Raw genomic sequence first — 22,752 nt, 5'->3', positions numbered from 1 at the left:
AATGTCAAACCAAAGCAATGTTCGTTTCTCCAGATTTTTAAAATTTATTTTAATTGGAGACTAATTACTTTACGATATTATGTTTGTTTTTGCCATACATTGACATGAATTAGCCACAGGTGTACATGTGTCCCCCCACCCCGTCCTGAACCCCCCTCCACCTCCCTCCCCATCCCATCCCTCTGGGTTGTCCAAGTGCACCAGCTTTGGGTGCCCTGCTTCATGCATGAAACTTAGACTTGTCATTATTTCACATATGGTGATACATATGTCTCACTGCTCTTCTCTCAAATCATCCCACCCTTACCCTCTCTCACAGAATCCAGGGGTCTGTTCTTATGTCTGTGTCTCTTTTGCTGTCTCGCATATAGGGTCATTGTTACCATCTTTCTAAATTCCATATATATGCATTAATATACTGTATTGGTTTTTTTCTTTCTGACTTCACTCTGTATAATAGGCTCCAATTTCATCCACCTCATTAGAACTGACTCAATTGCATTCTTTTTTATAGCTGAGTAATATTCCATTCTGTATATGTACCACAACTTTCTTATCCATCTGCCACTGAACATCTAGGTTGCTTCCACGTCCTAGCTATTGTAAACAGTCCTGCAATGAACATTGGGGTACACAGTTCAGTTCAGTTGCTCAGTTGTGTCCAACTCTTTGCAACCCCATGGACTACAGCACGCCAGGCCTCCCTGTCCATCACCAACTCCTGGAGTTTACTCAAACTCATGTCCATTGAGTCAGTGATGTTATCCAACCAACTCATCCTCTGTCGTCCCCTTCTGCCTTCAGTCTTTCCCAGCATCAGCGTCTTTTCAAATTAGTCAGTTCTTTATATCAGGTGGCCAAAGTATTGGAGTTTCAGCTTCAGCATCAGTCCTTCCAATGAATATTCAGGACTTATTTCCTTTAGGATTTACTGGTTTGATCTCCTTGCTGTCCAAAAAACTCTCAAGAGTCTTCTCCCCAACACCACTATTCTAAAACATCAATTCTTTGGCACTCAGCTTTCTTTATAGTCCAACTCTCACATCCATACATGACTACTGGAAAAACCATAGCCTTGACTAGATGGACCTTTGTTGGCAAAGTAATGTCTCTGCTTTTTAATATGCTGTCTAGGTTGGTCATAACTTTCCTTCTAAGGAGTAAGTGTCTTTTAATTTCATGGCTGTGGTCACCATCTACAGTGATTTTGGAGCCCCCCAAAATAAAGTCTGACACTGTTTCCCCATCTATTTGCCATGAAGTGATGGGACCAGATACTATGATCTTAGTTTTCTGAATGTTGAGCTTTAAACCAACTTTTTCACTCTCCTCTTTCACTTTAATCAAGAGGCTCTTTAGTTCTTCTTTGCTTTCTGCCATAAGGGTGGTGTCATCTCCATATCTGAGGTTATTAATATTTCTCTCGGCAATCTTGATTATAGTTTGTGCTTCATCCAGCCCAGCGTTTCTCATGGAAGAAATGGAATAGCCATCATAGTCAACAGAAGAATCCAAAAGGCAGTACTTGGATACACTCAAAATGACAGAATGATCTCTGTTTGTTTCCAAGGCAAATCATTCAATATCATAGTAATCCAAATCTATGCCCCAAAATGCTGAAGAAGCTGAAGTTGAGTGGTTCTGTGAAGACCTACAAGGCCTTCTAGAACTGACACCCCAAAAAGATGTCCTTTTCATTATAGGGGACTAGAATGCAAAAGTAGGAAGTCAGGAAATACCTGGAGTAACAGGCAAATTTGGCCTTGGAGTACAGAATGAAGCAGGGCAAAGACTAATAGAGTTTTGCCAAGAGAATACACTGGTCATAACAAACACCCTCTTCCAACAACACAAAAGAAGATTCTACATGTGGACATCACCAGATGGTCAACACTGATATCAGATTATTTTCTTTACAGCCAAAGATGGAGAAGCTCTATACAGTCAGCAAAAACAACACCAGGAGCTGACTGTGGCTCAGATAATGAACTCCTTATTGCCAAATTCAGGCTTAAATTGAAGAAAGTAGAGATAATCACTAGACCATTCAGGTATGGTTTAAATCAAATCCCTTACAGTGGAAGTGACAGATTCAAGGGATTAAATCTGATAGAGTGCCTGAAGAACTATGGACAGAGGTTTGTGACATTGTACAGAAGACAGGGATCAAGACCATCCCCAAGAAAAAGAAATGCAAAAAAGCAAAATGGCTGTCTGAGGAGGCCTTACAAATAGCTGTGAAAAGAAGAGAAGCAAAAAGCAAAGGAGAAAAGGAAAAATATACCCATTTGAATGCAGAGTTCCAAAGAATAGCAAGGAGAGATGAGAAAGCCTTCCTCGATGATCAGTGCAAAGAAATAGAGGAAAACTATAGAATGGGAAAGACTAGAGATCTCTTCAAGAAAATCAGAGATACCAAGGGAACACTTCATGCAAAGATGAGCTCAACAAATAAAGGGGTCACCTGTCTCTTTCAGTTGTGGTTTCCTCAGTGTGTATGCCCAGCAGTGGGACTGCTGGGTGGTATGGCAGTTCTTTTTCTGTTTCCTGTTTTTTAAGGAGTCTCCACACTTTTCTCCATAGCGGCTATATTAGTTTGCATTCCCACCAACAGTGTAAGAGGGTTCCCTTTTCTTCACACCGTCTGTAGCATTTGTTTGTACACTTTTTGATGGCAGCCATTCTGACCAGTGTAAGGTGGTACCTCATTGTGGTTTTAATTTGCATTTCTCTGATAATGAGTGATGTTGAGCATCTTTTCATGTTTTTTAGTCATCTGCCTTCTTTGGAGAAATGTCTGTTATTTTTTTGACCCATTGTTTAATTGGGTTATTTTTCTGGTATTGAGCTGCATGAGCTGCTTGGATATTTTGGAGATTAATTCTTTGTTGTTTCGTTTACTGTTATTTTCTCCCATTATGAAGGCTGTCTTTTCACCTTGTTTATATTTTCCTTTGTTGTGCAAAAGTTTTTAAGTTTAATCAGGTCCCGTTTGTTTATTTTTGCTTTTATTTCCATTACTTTGGGAGGTGGGTCATGGAGGATCTTGCTGTGATTTATATCAGAGAGTGTTCTGCCTATTTTTCCTCTAAGAGTTTTATAGTTTGTGGTCTTACATTTAGATCTTTAATCCATTTTGAGTTTACTTTTGTGTATGGTGTTAGAAAATGTTCTAGTTTCATTCTTTTATAGATGGTTGACCAGTTTTTCCAGCACCACTTGTTAAACAGGTTGTCTTTTCTCCATTGTATATTTTTGCCTCCTTTGTGAAAGATAAGATGTCCATAGGTGTGTGGATTTATCTCTGGGCTTTCTATTTTGTTCCATTGATCTATATTTCTGTCTTTGTGCCAGTACCATGCTGTGTTGATGACCATAGCTTTGTAGTATAGTCTGAAGTCAGGCAGGTTGATTCCTCCAATTCCATTTTTCTTTCTCAAGATTTCTTTGGCTGTTCGAGGTTTTTTGTATTTCCATACAAATTGTGAAATTATTTGTTCTAGTTCTGTGAAAAATACTGTTGGTAGCTTGATAGGGATTGCATTGAATCTATAGATTGCTCTGGGTGGTATACTCATTTTCACTAAATTGATTCATCCAGTCCATGAGCATGGTATATTTCTCCATCTATTTGTGACATCTTTGATTTCTTTCATCAGTGTTTTACAGGTTCCTATATATAGGTCTTTTGTTTCTTTAGGTAAATTTATTCCTAACTGTTTTATTCTTTTCGTTTCAATGGTGAATGGGATTGTTTCCTTAATTTTTTTTTCTGTTTTCTCATTGTTGGTGTATAGGAATGCAAGGGACTTCTGTGGATTAATTTTATATCCTGCAGCTTTACTATATTCACTGATTAGCTCTAGTAATTTCTGGTCATGTCTTTAGGTTTTCTATGTAGAGGATCATGTCATCAGCAAACAGTGGGAGTTTTAATTCTTCTTTTCCAATCTGGATTCATTTTATTTCTTTTTCTTCTCAGATTGCTGTAGTTAGATTTTCCAAAACTATGTTGAATAGTAGTGGTGAGAGTGGGCACCCTTGTCTTGTTCTTGATTTTAGAGCAAATGCTTTCAATGTTTTTCTATTGAGGATAATCTTTGCTGTGGACTTATCATAGATGGCTTTTATTGTGTTGAGGTGTGTTCTTTCTATGCCTACTTTCTGGAGAGTTTTTATCATTAATGGGTGTTGAATTTTGTCAAAAGCTTTCTTTGCATCTGTTGAGATAATCATATGGATTTTATCTTTCAGTTTGTTAATATGGTGATTCACATTGATTGATTTGCAAATATTGAAGAATCCTTGCATCCCTGGGATAAAACCCACTTGGTCATGACGTATGATCTTTTTAATATGTTTTTGGATTCTGTTTCCTAGAATTTTGGCTCAGATCCACCTTCAAGGAAGAATCCCAGATAGCAGGTGTATACCAAGGTGTAGCCAAAGGTGGGGAGGTCTATGGCTTTCACATCTGCATGGGCTGGTATTTCAGGCTGGCAGCAGACGTGAGCTGAAATGGGATTTAGTCCATTAGTAAGTCCACTGGAGCCTAAGCATATGTGTCAAAGGAAATACAGAGAAAGAGATGGAAATGGCTATAAAGTTAGTTTACCATTTAAAATTGAGAATACAGGAGCTTTACAGATCACTGACACTCTGGTCTCTGCAGCTTACAGCACAGCAGAGCCTTGGTGTTGCCAGGTCTCTCTCTTCCTCTCCCTCCACCCCTCCCTCACTCTCTCCTCCTCCTCTGTCTCTGTCTGTCTTCTATTTATCATCTATCTATCATCTATCTAGTCTCCTTCTTTGCATACATGTGTGTATGTAATTATGTTATATAAATTTAGAAATCATAGCTTTAAAATAAACACTTCTGACATACTGTTAAGATAAATGGGGCCTCCCTGGTGGCTCAGATGGTAAACAGTCTGCTTGCAATGCAGGAGACCCAGGTTCAGTCTCTTGGTTAGGACAGTCCCCTGGAGAAGGGAATGGCTACTCACTCCAGTATTCTTGCCCAGAGAATTCCTTGGACAGAGGAGCCTGGCGGGCCACTGTCCATGGGGTTGCAAAAAATTGGGCACAACTGAGCAACTAACACTAAGATAAATAATATGTTAAATTTCCTTAAAAGAGCAGTCCTTTAAACACAAAGAGATCAATATGTACTTTAAAATACACTTTGATTTTTGTCCAGTAGCAACTGGAAAATTTACTGCTCAGTTAAATGAATAATTAATTTTGGTCAAAATCCACTGTGTGTTTAGAAAGTTAATTGAAATATATATTCTTATTTCCTTTAAAAATATCATTTAGGAGTAAATAAGATTGTAATTGTTTTTGTTGTTTAGTTGCTAAGTCGTGTCTGACTCTTGTGACCACATGGACTGTAGCCTGCCAGGCTCCTCTGTCCATGGGATTTTCCAGGCAAGAATACTGGAGTGGGTTGCCATTTCCTTCCACAGGAGTTCTTCCCACCCCGGAATCGAACCTGCGTCTCCTGCATTAGCAGCCAGATTGTTTACTGCTGAGCCACCAGGGAATCCCCAAGGTTGTAATATGCTGTGCTTTGTGTATGTGCTGTGCTAAATTGCTTCAGTCATGGCCAGCTATTTGTGACCCTATGGACTGTAGCCGCCAGACTCTTCTGTTCATGAGATTCTCCAGGCAAGAATACTGGAGTGGATTGCCATGCCCTCCTCCCAGGGATCTTCCTGACTCAGGGATCAAAGCCAAGTCACTAACTTATGTCTCCTGCATTGGCAGGTGGGTTCTTAACCACTAGCGCCCCCTGGGAAGCCCCGTGCTTGATCTCAAATAAGTTATCATTCTTCATAGAGTACACATTTATATCTCAAATATAGGACTTGGCCAAGTATTATAAAACAAGTTTATATGATTAATGTCACTAATGCAATCTTTTTAAGTATTGTAGTATTTTTCACTTTGACAGACTTTCAAGGTGGTGGTGGTTTAGTTGCTAGGTCAACTCTTGTGACCCCATAGACTGTAGCCTGCCAGCCTCCTCTGTCCATGGGATTTCCCAGGCAAGAATACTGGAGCCGTTTCCATTTCCTTCTCCAAATTTTCAAGGTAATGAAGACCTAATATTAGCTAGCTCCACACACAGACACACACACCTATGTGTACATACATACATATACATGCATGTATGTGTGATATCTCTGTGTAATATTCACACAGAGGATTCATGTAGAGATTTAGAATAGAGATGATAGCTTTGAAATAAATACTGATACATAAATACACAAAATTCACAACTTACATACTCAGAAGATATTTGTATAGTAAGAGTTAGATACTACCTTGCCCTAGATTGGTAGAGGATGAAGGGTTGATTACTAATCATTACATTTCTCCTAATTCTAATGATTAAATCACAAAACAAAACTTGGTCCTAAGTATTTGAATTATCAATTCATATGGACTCCAAAAAGAATAATTTAAAGACATGTATTAATACTCTGATGAGTCACATGATCTTTAGTGACCTGAGGTGAACATCCTAGGGGAGCAGTAGCACATGCAGGTTTTCTCTCGGTGAGTGTTAACCAGCATGTTATTCACTGGTCTTTGGTTAAGGACAGTTTCTCAGGCTTTGGGGCCTGGGTATCACCGGAGGTGCCTGGGGACTACAGACTGGGGTCCCCCTGCTCCTCTTCACCCGACCTGCCCCTGGCCCCCAGAGCTCAGATACCGCAGGGGTGTGCAGGATAGCACTCAAGATTCAAACTTCAACCAACTCTGGGTGCTGCTGTTGATGGTTCCAGGGAGTCAGACTCTGAGAAATGAGTTTAGGGAATGGAAAGTAAACAAACAAAAATAAGCCCCTCATTGTTTCTCAGGAAGGTGAATTCTTCCAGCTGCTGGAGAGCGGACAGGCCCTGCCCTTGCACAGGGTCACACTTACGGATGCACTCCGTCTGGATGCCGCTCCACGTCAGGTTCGCCAGGCAAGTTCGAGTTGTAGAGCCTTGGACGTGGTAACCTTTTCGGCACCGGAAAAACACCATACTTCCAACCTGGAGGGGAAAGCCAGCATCAAACTCAGAGGTGACGTGGACACACTCACACTGGAAAGCACGCTCCAGGGTCAGGTCTGAATCAATGTGTACGTGTAAAATGCGAGTTAAAGTGTCAGACACCGTTGTTCTTGTTGTTTAGTTGCTCAGTTGTGTCCAACTGTTTTGTGACCCCATGGATAGTAGCCTGCCAGGCTCCTCTGTCCGAGGTATTTCTCAGACAAGAATACTGGATTAAGCTGCCATTTCCTTCTCCAGGGGATTTTTCCAACTGAGAGATCAAACCCACATCTTGTGCTTGGCAGTGTTAGACACAGTACAGGTTGTTCAGTGGATCGTGTGAGGTCTTAGATACAGTGACTCATGATTATTTAGAAGCAGTTTATTTGGGTAACAAAAGTATGCCTTTTCTCTTTAGTTTTAGCCTTATCTTTCTTTAGTTTGTGATCATTTTCTTTTCCTTTTCTTTTTTTTTTTTCCCCCTCTGCTACTCCTATTCTGGGCTTCCCAGGTGGGTCGGCAGTAAAGAATCTACCTGCCCAGGCAGGAGACCTGGGTTCGATCCCTGGGTTGGGAAGATCCCCTGGAGGAGGAAATGGCAACCCACTCCAGTATTCTTGCCTGGAGAATCCCCATGGACAGAGAAGCCTGGCGGGCTACAGTCCCTAGGGTCGCAAAAGAGTCAGACGTGACTTTGAGACTAAACAAGTCCTATTCTAAACAATTAGTGCTTGTTAGCAAGTTACTTTAGCACTTGCGGGAACTGGCTTGGAGACTGATAAGGACTCCATCATAGAATCCTCCAGAACTATTCTTCTGATGATCTCAGTCATCTCTTTAAAAGATGGCATCTGGACTTTAAAATGATTAGTAAATCTTGCCTTGGGTCCAACCTGTTATCCAGGATAGTGTAACTACTCTGTCATAAGGGGAATGGTGGGTTCACCCCTCCCAATTAGCTTCTCACAGCAGATCACAGGACTGCGTCACTGAAAGCAATCGTCATGAAGGTTCACTTACTACAGGCCACATGCAGGCAAGTTAGTGATCACTGAAACCAGGGGTGACCACAACTTGGGTTTCTTATGGTGAGTGAGTGAGAATACCCACATCTTGTATTTTCTGGTATTGCAATATGTTCAGCATATGCCAGAAAACATTACCTGAAGCTGTAAGGCCACACACAAGACCCTGCATAAAATGCGCTAGATTTAACCTTGGGGGCCTGTGAGGCTGTCCTTGCAGAGTGAACCAAGGCTGTCAGGAAGGAGCCAGTGTGGCATCAGGGCAATCAAATGAGGACAGTTTACACTTCAGGAAAAAGGAGGAGAAGTGGCTGAAGAAGAGACTTTTATTCTCAATGAATGGGAACAGTAACTTGAAAGTAGTGTGTATATTCAGCTCTGCCTTTCAAAGCCATCTGATCAGAGAACCTGAAGTCACTCAATTACTTAAGATGGTTGAAATATTTTATTTCAAGCTTCTTCAATTTCCATTTTCAGGTATTTCTCTGATATTCGTGTTAATGTACTTTGAAAGCATTTTCTTCTGTTTTTGTCTCTGGAATTTAATGTTATTAACCTATTCTATCTAGTCATCAAGTGGAGTCTTCTTATGTGAATCAGTGGAAAATCACCCTGTTTGAGATTTGCTGTGTCAATTCAGCAGACAGAAAGAAATATACATGCTTTCAAACAGAAATTCATATACCAATTAATCCTGTGTGAATAAGATACAGTTGTCTCAGTTCTAACAGTTAAAATATTGAGAAATCCTCTCTGAATGGACTATATTTGGGCAAATGTAACATGAGTCAGATATGCTACATAAACACATGTATATTTAAGTATCAATTACATTTTGAAATAGAGAAAAACATAGTAAAATAAAAATGGAATACCTCATATCCTCCTGAGCTCTTCTGTATTCCAAACTGTGGAGTACCAAGGTCTGGACAGGTGTCATGAGCAGGATCTGAAACTCACAATTTAAAAAAAAATCAGAACCAGATATGGTTATTACAGAAATTCTAATATTTTCACTAAAAGGCCTTTCAGAATTCAGAAAATTGTGTTTTGACAAGTGGGCAAGATGTTTTGCAAGAAAGTTAAAAAATTAAATTGCTATTTTCATCTTTTTTCTGACTTCTTTAGATGTTAATCTTTAGTGCTTTATCAGACTCTAAATTGCTGTGAATATTATTTTCTATGTCAGAAGAAGCACATTCTTTTCCATTCTCTGGTTTAATTTTTCTCTACTGACATGCTTTATTGGTTGGTTAATGATATATAATCTTCAATAATTACCTATTATGACCTTTTATTTTTTATTGATTTAATTAATCGCCATCTCATTTGGTTATCATTCTAAATGTCTTAAACTAATTTTCCTCAAGATTTCAAAATGGGGAATATACTCAATGCTTCAAAATAAAAGCATATGGCAGACCAACAGTGATATTTGTCTAAAACACTGTAGCACTTCAGCAATCAGCGAGTGGCTTCAGTACGGCGGCTCTCCAGCTGCTGATGGGAAAACAAAACGGATAACTTTAAAAAAGTATGTTTTCAAGAGAAACTAACCTATTGGGAAGAGAAAAAAACATTTTTTTTTTAAGATTTTCAGAAATAGCTATATATGGATGTGAAAGTTGGACTGTGAAGAAAGCTGAGCGCCGAAGAATTGATGCTTTTGAACTGTGGTGTTGGAGAAGACTCTTGAGAGTCCCTTGCAAGGAGATCTAACCAGTCCGTTCTAAAGGAGATCAGTCCTGGGTGTTCTTTGGAAGGACTGATGCTAAAGCTGAAACTCCAATACTTTGGCCACCTCATGCGAAGAGTTGACTCATTGGAAAAGAGTCTAATGCTGGGAGGGATTGGGGGCAGGAGGAGAAGGGGACGACAGAGGATGAGATGGCTGGATGGCATCACCGACTTGATGGACAAGAGTTTGGGTGAACTCCGGGAGTTGGTGATGGACAGGGAGGCCTGGCATGCTGCGATTCATGGTGTTGCAAAGAGGCAGACATGACTGAGCAACTGAACTGAACTGAAAGCAAAGCAATAGTTTTAGCCCAATGGCAGTAAACTTTAATTAGAAAAAGCAGTGTTTCAAAGAAATTATTGTTGACACTGTATTTTAAAGTAGATATTTACTTTCTTGGAAAACAACCAGGGATAGAAGTCATTCCCTGCTTGCTGCGTGTGTGCAGAAGGCCCTCTCCTGCTTGGGGAAGCAGGGTGCACGGAGCGGCCAGCCATCACTTAGTCTGCAGGGCGAGGTGGAGGGAGGCTGGGAAGGAGGCAGGGAGGGTTCTGGTTCCTATGTCACTGATGCAGTGACTGTCGACCAGTATAATTTCCACCTGAACCCTTCCTAAGAGACAGAGATTTAGTCTAAAAATGAAGGGTTTAGGTCATGTAGAGAATCTCTTTTAACTTGTAAGTTTCACTTCATGTTGGAAGGTCAACAGAGCTCGCGTGACCCTGTAGCCCTTTCAGCCATGGCTGACAGAGCAGGTGGTTTACTGGGGAGCAGGGGTGGGTTGGGGGAGAGGGTGTCAGGCTCTGAAGTGGGGGGGGGGGCCCTTCTGGTGCCATGGCAACAGTGAGATCTTCAGCAAACTGGTCTTTCCCCTGAAGATCGCTGTTGTCAGCTGACATGGGCAGAGGGGGAGCTGCCAGGGTAAGAGAGTCTAGGAACTGTTTTTAAATGACTTGTCACGTCAACTCCAGGCTCCGCGACAGGATTTAAAAGAGGCTGCCAACAGCGTGGCTGGTCAGTGCCTGCACAGAGAATCTCCCAGGAGAGCATCACCTGTGTGCCCACAAACGCTCCAGCTTTAGAATGAAACGCTCTCTCCCCACCCCCAGGGCTGTCTTGCCATCATGACCGATGCAGGTGGGCTGGACGCCACTCCAGGTGCCGTCTGCCTGACAGACTCTCCGGGACGACCCCACCAGGAGGAAGGGGGACTTGCACTGGAAGAAGACTTCAGATCTGTAGGTGAAGCTCTTGCCACTGAGGCGCCCCTCGGCAGGGGTGCCGGGGTCCCTGCAGAACACAGCTAGAGAAGACAACCAGGAGGTCAGTGCACAGTCTGTGCCCCTGGGTCAGGTTAGTCTATTCGGCTTCTCTAACTGCTTCCCATTAAATCCTCCCATTAAGCCCCGCAAGGCTCAGTGGGTAAAGAATCAGCCTGCAGTGCAGGAGACGCAGGTTCGATCCCTGGGTAGGGAATATCCCCTGGAGAAGGAAATGGCAACCCACTCCAGTCTTCTTGCCTAGAGAAGCCCATGGACAGAGGATCCTAGAGGCTATAGTCCAATGGGTCACAAAGCACATACACGCATTAAATCCTTAGGAATCAACGATGAAGAAAAGCACAGAATCTGCCCATGGGCATCGGGTCTCAAACGTGGAGTCTTTAACCTATTGCACCCTGGCTACAAGTCCCGCAGGCTCTCTTCCTCAGACTGCAGCCTGAGGTTTGTGTGCCGTGGTCTGTGCTCCCGAGGACTTACGCAGGCACTGGGGGACCTCGCCTTTCCAGACCCCTTGGCCTTCTATGGGGTCACACAGAGTTGGACACGACTGAAGCAACTTAGCAGCAGCAGCAGCAGCCTTCGCCGGAGAAGATGGCGGGCTGGGAGAGCTGGAAGCCATGGGCACAGCTGTAGCTGATGCTGGCACCCCAGTGGAAGTCCGTTCCTTCTACCTTCCCTTCCTGGACCAGAGGAGGCTGGCCACACGTGACGGCTGTCAGAGAACAAACAGGATTCAACATTCTAGAGTTTCCACCACAACACAATGCTCCAATGTCATTTTGCAATGTCATTTTGCATGACATCTACAAGGGGCTAAATTTTTTAACAGTGAAATTACTGAGGAAGACAGTAAATCAAAAGAATAAAACTTTTATCCAATATTTCCTCATTAGTTTAGATCAAGTATACAAAAGCAAAGTCAAAACATTTCACACCATGAAAGTGGAGTAAACAACACAGTCTCAGTATGTATAAGACCAAGAAAGAAAGAATGCTATTCCACTGATGTCTTTTTATGTGTGTCCAACTCGTTGTGACCCCATGGACTGTAGCCCTCCAGGCTCCTCTGTCCATGGGGATTCTCCAGGCAAGAGTACTAGAGTGGGTTGCCATGCCCTTACCAGAGGCAAATCCAGCCATAATGTGGTCCTATGACGTGAGAAGAAATGTTTGAGTTTATATACACAGATGGTAAGAATTTCTCTATCTGTACTTTTTTCTTTAAATAAGGATAGCATATAGTTTCCAAAAGACATACATAGGCTGCTGATGCACTTGCTGAAGAATTGAGCACTAACACTTGCGTGGTTAGAGAAGACCCTGTAAGAAACCGCTTTGCCAGGGTTCTGTCACATCCAGGGGCTTCCCAGGAGTGACTTGCCCACTGGTGCTGGTGTCTGCCTGGCCCACTCCAGCCATTGTTCTGCGACGCCTGGTCTAAGAGCTGCCTGAAAACCCAAGAGCTCCGAGACTTCACGCTGGAGAAGGTTTGCTGCTGACAGTCTGGGCACGGAAGGCGGTGGGAGAGGAGACTCAGCCCTGTTTCCTCACCTGCACTTTCTCACGGGTGCTCACACCTTCTCACATGAGAAAGACACACAGACACAACCACACGTGCACGCCCGGAAGCTGGAAACGGGCCCTCCTGTTGCCATTCTCCTTCTCTCCATCTATCCACTCATTCAACAAAGATTCCTGCAGAACCCCCAAGTGAAGACTGGGGGAACAGTCTATAGACAGGTCGAGGTCAGGTGACAAGGCCCCCAGGTGGGAACGGTGATGAGTGACATGGCTCCAGGGAGGAGTGGACAGGGTGGCCAGCAGGAGAAGAGAGAGGTCTCCTCCGTGAGGGCCTGGTTGGCTGTGGAAGGATTATTAATCCACAGACACCAAACAAAGGGACAAGATCTACACAAATGGATCTGAAGTCCAGAGATCAGACGTTCTAGGAATAAGCGCCATGGACACACTCACTGGACTAGAATGCTCCCAACAGGACAGTGTGAGCTGCATTAAACACCCTCTTAGCACCTGCCACAGAGCTGCATGGTGTTAATACTGCAGCTGGAAAGAAGGACATGAGACAGGGCTCCTCACCCTCTGATGGGAGAAAACCAGGATGCGCCAGAACCGCCCCGGCCGGAAGTGGGTAAAAGGCCCTGGGGGTGGGGGCTCCTCTGACCTCACAAGACTCGACAGGACGCACCTTCCTCCAAGGTTTCCTGCTACTCCAGCTCCAGCTCTCCCCCCCTCCTTTGTCTAATGACGATAAGACGACCCTTTCTCCTGTGTGGTCACTGCCGGCCTCCACGCCCTCTCCTGCCCCTGCTCCTCCTGCCCATCCGAGAAGGCTCGAAGCTCCCTCTGGAGCTGGTGGAGACGCTCACCCTGCAGATCAGTCCTGCATCAGCGGTCCGCCAGCCCCGCTGCTCCCCCAGCCACGCGGACACTTTCTGCCTGCTCGCTCTCTCCCTGGAAAGTCCACTGGCCAAGTCATAAACCTCCCTGTACCCCTTCCTCGTTGTGGGGCTTTGTTAGTCTCAGCGTCCGAGGCCCACCAGGCATCAGGACACTGCGGTCTCTGCCACTGTTCTGCCCTATCTGATGATCGGCTCTGACCTGCCTCTCCAACCCCGTGATGACGGCCACAGACTCAACACAGCCACGCACACCAAGACAGCAGAGCTGGGTTCACAGCACAGACTCCAGAGTCGGCCCTGAAGCCCGAGGTTCCAAGACCTAACCTGCGACCCTGAGAATTTACTGCAGCTCTCTGTGAGTCAGTCTCGAGGCTGTAAAACCAAGATTAAGGTAATAAGAAAAGGAAGTGATTTAATATTTGCGAATGAGTTTACAGGAATGCTGAGCACTTAGAAGGTTTACACAGATGCTTGCAAACTGATGTAAAATGTTAACTCAATAAAGACTCTCCACATGTGAGTGATGCACAAGAGAAGCCCCAACACTCGCCTTTGCAGGTCGGTTTGCTGTGATTCCAGGTACTGTCCTTGGTGCAGCGGATGGTGGGGGACGTGGCGGGCTCCATGGTGTAGCCGGGGTTGCACTGGTAGCTGACCGTCTTGTTGAAGGTGAAATCCGTCCCGAACTGGATGCCGTTAGCCAGGGTCCCTGGGTCTCCACAGCTGATGACTAATCAGCAGAGAACAGACAAACAGAGAGACACAGTATCATCACGGGATGACTTATTCCTGGTTTCTGTTTAAGTGACTCTCCTTAAGCTGCTCTTCAGAGTGATGACGCCGTGGCTGAGCACAGCGATACCAGCCTATCTGGGGGACAGTTTCGCTGGCCGGCACTCAGGAGGCTGCATGTTTGGAACCGCTTATTTCTACTCCACTGATAGTTGTCTGTGTGGATGACAGCTGTCATCGATGTTCTGTCCTTAACTACATGTCGTGAGGGGTCACCCCACAAGGTCAAGGACAGAGACACAGGCTGAGATCAGAGAACAGGGTCCTGCACCATTTCCTTTCAGACTAACTGGTCTACAGAGAGAAGGAACCTTGGCTTTTCTGAACTCAGTTTTGTAATATCCAACCCAACCAGCCAGGCAAAGCACTTTTAAGCATATAAATAAGAAAGTGAAGAAAAATCTGAAAGTGCTTAGAAAGTGGTCATATTATCAAACATACGTATGATATAATCCTTTTTTTCCCTAGGGATTAAACAATACAGCCCTCTGTAAACTCAACTCCTTTTTCTCAGTCAAGTACGAGTCGCTGTGGGGACCTGGATTTGGCCAGGACGGCGGCCACTCACGCGTGCAGTCGGGGGCCGTGCCGGTCCAGGTCCCATTGGCGGTGCAGTGGCGAGTGGTCAGCCCCGAGGTCCTGTAGCCGTCCCAGCAGGCGTAGACCACCGAGCTGGAGAACAGCACGCCATCGCTGCTGACGATTTTGCCGTGGGTGGGCGTCCCCGGGTTCCCACAGGACACAGCTGTGGGGAGACAGAACAGCAGGGGAGACCCGTTACCACGTGATAAACTCGAGAGGTCAAGGGCCATCTGCTTAACAGACTGCACATTTATTTAAAAAGTCATCGGAAGGACACTGTGGTCCTCCCCCCACCCCCACATCCTCTGCCTGCCTTTCGTCTGTAGAAAAACTGTAGCCAAACAATGAGTTTAATCAGAGAAGTGAGAAAATGCAGAACCAAAGAAAGCAGTCCAACAAGACAAAATAAAAATAGTTTAGTCATTAAGTCAAGGACCTTTAACAGTTCCTCCTCCAGGGCCATAGATAAAACTGTGAGCCAGGTCCTGTGAGCTCTTTTGTGGAAACGGAAACCCCCACCAGGTGGAGAAGTTAACTTCATGGTGACCAGACTGGAGCCATGACACAGGCTGCCACAAGTCTGAGAACTGGCCTCAAGGAAATGGGAACAAACTGATCCTGGAACTGAAGACTGACTGTACTTAAACAACCAAACGACGCTGGTCAGACCACCGGTGACCGACCTGCAGATGACTGTCAGAGCTGTCTGTGCTGTTTCTGCATGTAGCTCCCTCCTCCTGTCTATAAAAGCTCTGTATTAGTACTCAGTCGTGTCTGACCCTTTGCGACCCCATGGACTGTAGCCTGCCAGACTCTCTCTATCCAAGGGACTTTCCAAGCAAAAATACTGCATTGCCATTCCCTGCCCCAGGGGATCTTCTCCACCCAAGGAGTCTCTTTTGTCTCCTGCATTGGCAGGCAGTTCTTTAACACTAGTACCACTGGCTTTGGAATGGCTGCACCTTAAATCTCTCCAGATGACCACAGTGTCATCCTGCACAGGAATGAAGACTTCAGCTGGGATGGGCAGTGGGGCAGGTCTGCCCTCTGAGTATGTCAGGTGTGTTCTTTCCTTAGCGAACAGAGAAACTCAGCAGCTTCTGGGTGTGTATCAATGTGATGATCTCAATCCTTTACGGGCTTTTTGCCTTTTTTCATTGAATCTATTTACCATAAAGATGGTTATTTTTCCTCCTTAATCCTCCCACAATAATGCACAATAGACAGACATACAAAGAATGTAATTCTAATGCCAACAATGTATCATGAGTCCCTTTTCTGAGAATGATCAAAATATTTGAAATACTCTGGCCTATTTAGTTGTTCCACTTTCAAACTTAGCCTGTGAACAAATATACACTGTTCTTAAAAACATGGAAAAAAACAGATTGCAAAATAAAAGTCACTATAATAGAAGTTTATGAGTTCCCTATCATATAATGTTAAAAAATGCACATAACTCTCAGACTGGACTAGATCTTGTTTGACAAAAAGTATACTTCTTGGTGCTTTTATGCCTGTGCCTATGCTTCCCTGGTGGCTCAGACAGTAAAGGATCTGCTTGTAATGCAGGAGACCTAATTTAGATCCCTGGGTTGGGAAAATTCTCTAGAGAAGGAAATGGCAGTCCACTCCAGTGTTCTTGCCTGGAGAATCCCATGGACAGAGGAACCTAGCAGGCTACGCAGTTCCTGGGGTCGCAAAGAGCTGGACACAACTGAGCAATTAACACTTTCACTTTTCTGTGTCAGCTATAACTAATCCGTTACAACCTTCTTCCCTGATGAGTCTGGGTTTGGACTTACAATCCCTTCCTAACACAGATCATTCAGTGGTTTCTTGGTTGACATCTGAGATGAGATATATTTACCAGTCCTGAGGCAGATGATACCTAACATCCTCTAAAGCTCAGGGTCCTTTGACGGCTGTGACATAAATTAAAGTTTCACTTAGCAAAAATCCAAGCCTGTTAAAGAACACTACTCCATTCCACTAACGCTGATCCGTTCCTTCCTATGCACAGTCATTGTTCATGAGTATGGGTGCAAACCTGGCACAGCAAAGAACTGCATTGACCCAACTTGTAACAAAAGAGACTCATGTCACTGTAGATTCTTCCAGTCATATCTGGAATATTAAAATCCATGCAGCAGTTTTCAAAAGTGACCTGTGAAAGGCTAATGCTGAAATAAAGCAGGTGACTGTTGAAACATATTCGACTTAATTTACAGACAAATGTATTGTCAGTAAAGGAATGTCCATCATAGTAATGACACCCTGATGTTTATGAAGTCCCCTCTACTATTGTATTTGATATAGTCAAATTCATGGTTAACTTTTTTTTTTCCTGACAGGGATACTTTCACTGATGATCATGCCTATGAAAGTGTAGATTAGAAACAGGGTCAGCATATCTGTTTTTATATCAAGGTCCTGAGGTTTCAAGGCATACAAAGACTGACACTTAGGCAAAATGAGAGATTACATTTTAAGGATGATAGAAAACAAGATATTTTGAAAATTATAAGTTAAATTTTATTTTTAAATATACTTTTTAAAAGTACATTTAATTAATGTGCCTCCTTTTCATAAAAGATCATTGTCTTCTACTCAATTTATAATAAGGTAGCATCATACTTCAGAGAAGGCAGTGGCACCCCACTCCAGGACTCTTGCCTGGAAAATCCCATAAACGGAGGAGCCTGGAAGGCTGCAGTCCATGGGGTCGCTGAGGGTCGGACACGACTGAGCAACTTCACTTTCACTTTTCACTTTCATGCATTGGAGAAGGAAATGGCAACCCACTCCAGTGTTCTTGCCTGGAGAATCCCAGGGACGGGGGAGCCGTCTATGGGGTTGCAGAGTCGGACACGACTGAAGTGACTTAGCAGCAGCAGCAGCAGCATCATACTTATTCCAAATACACATTATTGTTTACTAGTATCAATATTGCTCACTTAGCATGCTGTATTAGGATGATTGCTGTTAAATTGAGATAGTCATAGGTTTGAATCTCTGCTCATACAAGTTAAATCAATGTGAATGATCAATTCGAGTTCTCAACATGTAGTGTCTTCACTATAAAATTGATAAAAAAGATAACTCTTCCCTGTTGTAAGATTACACATGTGCATGCATGCTCAGTCACATCTGACTCTTTGTGACCTCATGGACTGTAGCCCACCAGGCTCCTCTGTCCATCGGGATTCTTCAGGCAAGAATACTGGAATGGACTGCCGTTTCCTCCTCTAGATCTTCCCAACCTAGGGATTGAAACCATGTCTCCTGCATCCCCTGCATTGGCAGGTGGGTTCTTTACCACTGAGCCACCTGGAAAGCCATACTAAGTGCAAAATGCCACCATCTTGTATAGACATATTAGTATTTTTATTTTCATTATCATCACTTTAGTCACATGTCCATTATGTGAATAAAGGTCAACTTTATCGTAATCTCCTGGGAAATAGGATTAGGAGTTACCCCAAAAATGTAGTTACATTTACACAACTTGGTAAGATAGATCCATCTGAATAGCTAAGTCAGTGAGCCTGTGATTCAAAGACTAGATCTTAACCAAAGAAAACATGATTTAAAGTGATGAAAATAGTTATCAGAAGTTTAAGGTTTTTGATGCTTAAGAATTTTTCAAATATTTTTCTCGTAATTCATGAGCCTATTTTTAAAATTTATTGATATATCGCATCAGGACCTAATATATTTTTAAATAGATTCAGAGAAGGTAAATTCATTAGGAGAGGCATGACCTTGGCCAAGGGATTGAGTACATAGGTCATGGCTAACTTTTGTGGCAATGAAAAGTTGCTGATAACCCCACTTTCTACAGAAAATAATGTGTGCCCCAAAGATACGGACCTATGATAGCAAGTAAGAAAAAACAGAAAGCAATAGATTCTCCAAGAGTTGTAAGTGTGTGTGCAGGAGTGGGAAGGGATTAATCATATATTCCTAGACATCATTTGTGGTTTTTCTGAGTGTAACTGTACTATCACTCACACAACTTCCCATGATTTCTGTATGATGCATTGTGCTTAGTCGCTCAGTAGTGTCCGACTCTTTGCGCCGTAGACTGTAGCCCGCCAGGCTCTTCTGTCCGTGGGGATTCCCCAGGCAACGATACTAGAGTGGGTTGCCATACCCTCTTCCAGGTACAGTGCAATTGGAAGTTACCAATTTTCGGGGACATTGCATACTTGAGAAATGTTTTCAGCATTGAAACATTTTAGTAACTTCTTTTTGTACACAGATTTTAAGGGAAAGTTTAAAAGGATTTTATAGGAACCCTCTGAATTTCTGAATTTGTCGCTAAGTCACGTCTGACCTCTTGCAACTCCATGGACTGTAGCAGGCCAGACTTCCTTGTCCTTCATCATGTCCTGAAGTTTGCTCAAACTCATGTCCATTGAGTCGGTGATGACACCATTTTGATAAACTAAATGCTATTTAAAAAGCACTTTGCATAGTCTGCGATAAGTACATCATGAAGTGAAATCCAATGAAGCTCTCCTAATCAAATAAATGAATTCATTTATGTTTTGTTGGGAAAGAACTCATAGTGTGGTACCCCAGCAACAAAGTGAGATTTTTACGGAAAACATGACTTGCTCTTAGTTTTTTGACTGTTTAAATTTGCCAGAGGGACTTCCCTTGTGGCCCAGTGGCTAAGACTCCATGATCCCAAAGCAAGGGATCCAGGTTTGATCCCTACTCAGGGAACTGGATCCCACATGATGGAACCAAGACCCCATACAGTCAAATAAGTTAATTAATTTTTTTAAAAGTGCAAGGAATTAACACCAGAGGGCTGACAGACTGGAACTAACATGTGAATGGAATGACTTCCAGCAGCAGGGAGCCCCCGTCAGGACCTGCCCTGCTCACAGCACCTTCACCTGCCTTCTCAGCCCCGCCAGCCATAACACCCTGAGCGCCACACTGAGACGGTCACCAGGAGAAGACTTCCTGATGATTCTCTTATGTTTGGGGGGAAAACAGGTTAATTGTAGAAACAGTGTGACCTGTAAGATGTTGCAGAATGTCACTGGTCATTTCAGAGTGAGCTACCCGGTTTCAACCTGCAGCGCTGACTTTCAGGCTGGGACCCACTCACCCTCGCACACGGGCTGCAGTCCTGACCAGGACCCGTTGAGCAGACATGTCTGCTCGGCCGAGCCCCACAGCTGGTAGCCCATTTCACAGGAGAAGTGCAGGAGGCTCTTGGCCTTAAACTCCTCTCCAAGCCGAGACCCATGGGCTGGGGTACCCGGATCACTGCAAAATCCAGGGTTATTTCCTGCAGGCCACAAAATACATGGCAGTAGATGATGCTGTTTAAAGCAGGGCTGTTATGCTTAAAGAGAATGAAATTGTATGTAAATGTGTATCAAACATGGTCACAGTCATATAATATTCTGGAAATCCTGTGAGAAAGATTTTCCTTATTATAGCACAAAAGTAGAAGACTCTAAGAATTTGTTTATATGTAACTAAAACCAAAATAGTTTATTAAAATATGGTAGTGACAATAATTGATATTCTTTGGAAGAAACAAAACACTGGGGACAGTGAGTGCAGGAATTGCTCACTGGAAATGCTGGTGAGGATGCCCACAAGGAGATGGGGGAAGGTGTGTTGGGAATAAAAAAATCAAATAAGAGATGTGATCCACTGAGTTATTATGAAACATTCATGGAAGAATTAAGATGATTTCTTTTCCAAACAGGACTGATGTGATTGTTGATGGTGGAGATAGGAAAGATATCTTAGGATATCTTTCCTAAGGATAGGAAAGAGAGGAAGCAGAAGGAGAGAAAAGGGAGGGCAAGCTGAGTCAAGGTGAGCAGGCTTCCTAGTCAGGGGTGGGAGGCTCCTGGGGCTCCAGCAGGAGAAACCGTGCTGGGACATGCATTCATTCAAAGAGAAGAAGCCGCAGGCACTGGCGACGTGTCCTAGGGGCGTGCTCGGCTGGAATGGGTTAGTAACCACTTTGGAGACGGGCGCCGCCAGTCCGTGTCCGCGCAGTGGACGACTGCCCGCGCCAGCCCACCTGTGCAGTGGGGCAGGGCTCCGCTCCAGTGACTGTCCTCCTGGCAGGCTCTGCTGCTGTCGCCCACGAGACTGCGGCTCCCTCGGCACGAGTAGTGGACCACGGCCCCATAGGTGAACAGGTCTCCTGTGAGTATGGCGTTGGCAGGGACGCCAGGGTGTCCACATGATATCACTTAAGAAGAGAAAATAATCAATAAGTACATTGTTCCTGTTAAGCTGCTCTGTGTTAGTCACTGTACTTCAGAGACTCATATGATCACCGCCTATTAACGAAAACACATCCCTGGTACCCTGTGGATGAGAAGCATCAACTTCCAGACGACCCTCCCTCACACATTACTGAAGACCAGGAAAAGGTCCGTCAGTGAAGCTTTTTGTTTGTTTTTTAATTAAGGTGGCTTTGCTGAAGGTAGAAATTGACATTGAGACTTTGAAAAAGAAAGTCATCTACCTAAATTTTTCCATCTTCCCTTAACTGTATCCTAAGTAAGCGGTGTTCATACAAAATGATAGAGACTACCACAGACCCGCCAAAGCTATCACCATTATTTCTTCAGTTAGTATGCTTTGCATGGGACAAAACTCAGTCAAATGTGCTCCGTCTTCCAGATCACAGTCTAGAGAGACCATTCTAACAATTTTTCCTTGAATAGGTGGCAATCTAAAATGTCTTTTTTTTAGTATTTTAAAACTGGATCTAGGTGCTTTATAATATTATGTTAGTTTCTGCTGTGCAACAAAGTGAATCAGCTACATACACATATATCCTCTATTAATTTTTTAATAGAGGATAAAATGTTTAAGTTAAAAAGTAATAATAAATTACTGATTTATTTTTTCCTCAAGTATTCCATTTATTTCTTTATACCAAATGAGGCCCATCATCTGATCATTATTCCTCAAAAAGGAAAATTCTAGAATCCAGATTACCACAGGATGGCAAAGAGTTCTATCTTTTTGTAAAGTCCAAAATTTTTATGGTTAACCATTAAAAAAAACGTATACCATGTTCAAACAACTAACTGGACGGACGGTGCCAGAAATGATCCAAAGGGAGCTGATTTTACATCCGAGAGAGATTGCATTTGGTCATCGGCAACCACAGAGCGACACCAACCAGAGAGGCAGGTTTCAGAAAGGCCCCAGTGCCCCCTGAGTCATATTCGCCCTCCCCTGACACTCTCTCATCCTGACTGACATCCACTCATCGGAGAACGGGAGTTTATCTAGAGTCCTAAAAAGAAGCTAACTCGAGCAGAATCAGTGACACGGTGAAAGATCAGTTCCAGGTAAATAAAAAAATGGGCACAAACAGAGATGGAAGCTAGCCTAGCCACTGCAGAGCCTGTGAAAACAAAGCACTCCTCTGAGAGCGCTGTTCCCACGTTCAGGTAACTTCAGCGGTTCAGGACAGCAGAGGTGGGAACTCGCCACCTGGGAAAACCAGAGCAGTGAAAAGCTGGTTCCTGGAGGTGTGGGGCACAGGGGCATCATCACAACCACTAATGGAAGTCTCGGGGAGGCCGGGGAAGAGGCTAGGTATATCTTTGGGGAGAAAATAAAAGTAATTTCTCTGAAAAGTTCCCATGTGTGAAGGCACGGAAAACCAGAGCACACAACATATGCTGAGAACTGTAACACATTCATAGATGTGGGGGTTTGGGGTCCTATAAGCTTGTACATTTGTTTTTGAAAAGCGTTGCTCTCTTTCTCCATAGGTACTAACTGTATTGTTACACTTAGAATTTGACACAGGTTTCCAGGCAGATTCAAAGGGCTTTGCTGCTGCTGCTAAGTCAC

At 43.7% G+C, this 22,752-nt stretch overlaps 1 protein-coding gene across 1 annotated transcript; it reads right to left on the bottom strand.

The window, feature by feature from the left end:
* Positions 1-180: 180 nt before the first annotated feature.
* On the bottom strand, positions 181-21,915 carry LOC109553270 (CUB and sushi domain-containing protein 1-like). The gene is made up of 7 exons (XM_070781750.1): positions 20,951-21,915; positions 20,015-20,197; positions 14,873-15,049; positions 11,570-14,242; positions 8,947-11,112; positions 6,935-7,046; positions 181-4,513 (listed from the first exon to the last, which is right to left on the bottom strand). Exons 2-4 carry the CDS (start codon positions 20,094-20,096, stop codon positions 14,004-14,006), a joined length of 498 nt encoding a protein of 165 aa, XP_070637851.1. The 5' UTR covers positions 20,097-20,197; positions 20,951-21,915; the 3' UTR covers positions 181-4,513; positions 6,935-7,046; positions 8,947-11,112; positions 11,570-14,003.
* Positions 21,916-22,752: the final 837 nt, after the last annotated feature.

Source organism: Bos indicus, chromosome 27, assembly GCF_029378745.1.
Source record: "Bos indicus isolate NIAB-ARS_2022 breed Sahiwal x Tharparkar chromosome 27, NIAB-ARS_B.indTharparkar_mat_pri_1.0, whole genome shotgun sequence".
NCBI lineage: Eukaryota > Metazoa > Chordata > Mammalia > Artiodactyla > Bovidae > Bos > Bos indicus.
This window is presented reverse-complemented; position numbering and strand designations above follow the sequence as displayed.

Bases quoted from the DNA above. Each gene is read 5' to 3' on its own strand.
- LOC109553270 (XM_070781750.1), bottom strand. From the start codon at position 20,096: ATGGGCTACCAGCTGTGGGGCTCGGCCGAGCAGACATGTCTGCTCAAC. The intron at 15,050-20,014 runs GTGAGTGGGTCC...GTCTCCCCACAG, and splicing joins ACTGCAGCCCGTGTGCGAGG to CTGTGTCCTGTGGGAACCCG. The intron at 14,243-14,872 runs GTGAGTGGCCGC...TCTGCTGATTAG, and splicing joins CACGGCCCCCGACTGCACGC to TCATCAGCTGTGGAGACCCA.